At 41.7% G+C, this 4,071-nt stretch overlaps 1 protein-coding gene across 3 annotated transcripts in view; it reads left to right on the plus strand.

The window, feature by feature from the left end:
* Positions 1-282: 282 nt before the first annotated feature.
* LOC109922972 (rho GTPase-activating protein 28-like) overlaps positions 283-4,071 on the plus strand; it is a 171,223-nt gene continuing 167,434 nt past the window's right edge. The window contains exons 1-2 of one of the 3 annotated variants that reach the window (XM_048596357.1): positions 283-400; positions 533-595. In XM_048596357.1, the coding sequence (XP_048452314.1) occupies positions 543-595 (53 nt within the window). In that variant the 5' untranslated portion in view covers positions 283-400; positions 533-542. Of the gene's footprint in view, positions 596-4,071 lie in introns of all 3 variants that reach the window. The other 2 variants (XM_048596358.1, XM_020523016.2) reach the window with 2 other exon arrangements.

A 4,071-nucleotide genomic window follows, 5' to 3' on the forward strand; every position in this document is an offset into this window, starting at 1 on the left:
GGCTGCATGTAACTGAACGGCAGCGTTTTCCCCCTCCCCTCTTTTTCGACAAAAAAAAGTTAACTTTACTTTCAAACACTGTACTAACAAGAAACATTCAGCTCAGCAGAAGGCTCACAAGCTAACGTGGAAAATAAAATAATCTGCTGTCTATCCCTTCCCTTAATTAGTTTTGAGTGGTTAATGATAGCTTTAGCTCTGGTTTGCCTGTGATGTCGAAGAGGACTGGTGTATAAAATAGCTCCTCAGATGCTGGTTACTGGTCACTGGTGTCTGGGGAGGCGTTCCTATGCTAATCATGTTTCAGCGTCTGGCTGTTCTGAACACTTCACAGGAAAGAGAGAGGGAGCGAGGCAGAGCTGTCGCCTTTAAGAACGTTTTGCAGTCTGCATCGCTTACAGTACGTGACAACTGAATACTTAAAGCGCTAGCTGTCACTCAAGAGTGCAGGGAAGCATGCGCCTAGGAGAATGGAGTTAAATGATTCAGGCAGTGTGGTTTTGACAGCTTATCACTCTTACTCTCCCTCAAGAATACCAATCATGGATCAAAGCTGTGTAACAGAACTTCCTTCAAGTCTTGGTCCCACACACAGGTAAACGCTCAATTATGTTGTGAGATTGATGTAGTATGGATAAGTTGATAATCTCTGTCATAAGAACCTTCCTTTTGTAAGAAACCGGACATGCACTACCTGCATTAGATTTCCTACCTGGTGGGTAATATTAGCAGTTTTGTTTATTGTGGGGGAAGGATTGTATTGGAGGTGGAAGCCTTTTGTGTATGCTGAGCACTGAACAATAGAGTTGCTTCATGAAATTTATAAGCAAAACAAGTAAAAAGAAGCTGAGAGTTTCTGTTTTGATCTTTCAGGAATCCAATTGTGTGGCTCAAGAGTTCTTGTGTTTCACATTCTGCTTTATACAGCTTGTGTTATTCAACATTTCTGTATCACTATTTCTCTCTCTTTTTCCCCATCTCCCATTTCCTTTCCTGTTTCCGGGTTCTTCCTTCTTTGTCACCCAACTCTCTCTATCCCCTTTCTCTCCTTTCCCCCCTCTTTTCTCTTTCCCACTTTTTTCCCTTTCTTCCTCTCTCTTGTCTTTTCTTTTATAATTTTGTGTTCCTGCTTTCTCTCTGCTGTTTTCAGATTTCTGCATCAAGACTGAAACTGTTATGAGAACATCTGTGTTTTGTGAAATCAGCTGGCGCCTGCTGTACTTTCTCACCTTGGGTTTTCTCTCGACTCTTTTTGAACTTTAATCATCTGAGGGTTAATCCTTTGGGGACTAATAACTCTATCAAAATCTCAAAAATCCAGTGCAATAAGGTCCTTGTGCATTGACCATCAATTAGAGGTTAATGTTTCAGTTCAAAAGGCTCTAATCATTCTACTTCATGGCACCCTTTGGGTGTTAGAAGAAGAAATCACTTCTGAAAAAGTGTGAAAGGAAGGGATGAAAACCATATTGTTTTTATTGTAAGCTATCTGAAAAAAGAAACTTGTGGATATTTCAATGTGGTGGCTGTTTATTGGGTCTACTAAGCACCTAGTTTGGCAGTCATGAAGCCATTGCATATTTTGATCTAAGACAAGTTGCTTGCTATATTGGGAAAGAAAGGAAGGGGATATCCAGAGCCCACATTTATAGTGCAAGAGTACTTCCCCCTGGCCCATTGTTGAAACACTGTGCAGCTAACCCCCACCTTCATTGTCACTCCTCGAGCCTGACCTCTTGCCTATGGCTTTGCAGCATCCAATCGACTGACTTTGAGCCTCCCTTTCCTAACCTCCAGTTTTGCTTTCCTCATCCAGTCCACAGATATCATTTATTTAAGGACTGCAGTGGTCTGCTCTTGGTTTCCTTTCCATGCAACTAACTCTTTACACCGAGCTGGTTCCATTGAAAGACCCAACATTGGGCCAAATCTCTGTTCAAGCACTGGATTGGGGGTAGGGGATAGGGCCTCCGTAAACCCAAAACAGTACAATCTGTTTCCTACCCCCAGCCAACCTGAGGGTAATGCACTCAATTGCTTCTGTGTTTGTGACATTGATTCCATTCTCATTACCTAATAACACACAATGGATGTTTAAAGCTTTTTTTTTAGGAAACTAGTATTTGACAAATATTTGCCATTCCTCAGGTAACATTCAGGAAATATTCCAGGTTTGGTGCGTGGATGTGTGGACTGATCTGGTGTGGAGTGAACTGATTACAGCCAGTATGCTAGCACTGTTGGCCTCAATGATTCTGAATAGTGTGCGGAGGATGTAGCTATGGTCTCTCATCTTTATTGTTACTCAGTGGCATCCTAATGTTCGGGACAATTGGGCAGGCATTGGGAGAGAGAGAAGGATCAAACACAAATGTAATGAATCACATGGAGTGGTGAGTTGAGTTTAAGCGTAGCCAATGGTCACTTTAGTTAGGGACAAGAGTGTCTCTTCACTCATGGGACCATACCATAGCTTCAATCAATTCTCCTGACAGACGAAGGAGGCAAAAACCTTCTTTTGAAGACAATACAAATGTGATTTACACTTTTGTTTTCTCTTTCTGTGTGTTCCACAAACCTTATTATGGCCAGTGACAAATTTGTTCTGACAGCACCTCATGTTCGTTGACTGAATAACAAATGTATTGGACCTCAGTGACCCTTTTAACCCTGGCTAGTTTTTGACCTTTGCCAGCTGTCACGTTATCACGTTGTTCCATTAGCAACTGGTGATGTTGAATGGGGATAATGTAAGTAATCTCATTCAAGTTCCACATGATTGCCATGCATCTGCTCGGTGAACCTGCAGGGTTTTATTTCAAATTAAGATAAGATATCTTTTGATGCACCTCCATGGCTGTCACATGCTGGACCTTGTTATCCAGAGGTAGCGACACTGCCGCTGTGCCACCAGACCCTATAAACTGGGCTGATACAACCTCCCACTAACACTTAGAGAGTATCTTTGATGAAGTTCCTGTTTGGTTAGTTAGTAGGAACTCTGTCTGCTGCTGTTTCTTTCCTTGTCAAATGAAGTTCCTTGATTCATTCTGGGGTGTTATTCTACAACAACGCGAATTTATATTGCATTTTTAGTCCAATAAAACGCTTCAAAGTCACTGCCTATTGGTACTTTAGCCAAATATTCATTGTTTCAAATGGAAATCTATGTGGTGAGTTCCAACATGAATGGCATCACAGATAATCTTGCCCCAATAGCTACCTAGACATAGTTTCACAGGTTTGGCTGAAAAGCAGTCCAGAAGTACTCTGACATTCTTCCAACTTTGGCCCAGAGTTGCTGAGGGTCATAATGCTTTTCACAGCTGTGATCAACTAGCTCAGCACAGACCAGGGATTTAATGTGGGATTTTTGTGGTTGCATTGCTCAATACTGTAGAAGGCAATTATGTTTACATAAGATGTCATTGGGGGAATCTGTGTTACCATACTCTTGTAGGAAGTGGAATTTCAGCAGTAAACCTCAATGATTTTTTTCGAAAACTTCCTTCGTAGCAACAGAAACCAATTGCGTAAAGTTAGATCCAGCACTTGGCAATGATATCTCGTGCTGCATCAGTCTTACTATTTGCTAACAAGAAAATAGTTGCTAAGAAGATTGTCTATGTTGATCTTTACATTAAGTTTGAGTATGGTTTATGCAGTTCAAAACATATCATATGCTTCCAAATGAAGATAAACTTGTTCTTTCATCTTAAGTTCAATTATAAATCAGATCATATTGCACTGGAAAGCAGATTTAAGAACAATGAATTCAGCAACAAGCGAAGATAGATTTGTCCTGAGCTCCCCTGTACTGCAAGCTTTTGTGTGAAGCTCCAGTTGTTGAGAATCAGCTGGCTGCTGGTGTGGGTTTTACAGGGAGTGGGAAGAGACTGCTGCAGGTCTAAAGTCAGGGAAACACAGGCACAAACTGAGATAGTAGGAACTGCAGATGCTGGAGAATCTGAGATAACAAGGTGTAGAGCTGGATGAACACAGCAGGCCAAGCAGCATCAGAGGAGCAGGAAAGCTGACGTTTCGGGTCTGGACCCGAAACGTCAGCTTTCC

The sequence above is a fragment of the Rhincodon typus genome, chromosome 4 (assembly GCF_021869965.1).
Source record: "Rhincodon typus isolate 14 chromosome 4, sRhiTyp1.1, whole genome shotgun sequence".
Taxonomy (NCBI): Eukaryota; Metazoa; Chordata; class Chondrichthyes; order Orectolobiformes; family Rhincodontidae; genus Rhincodon; species Rhincodon typus.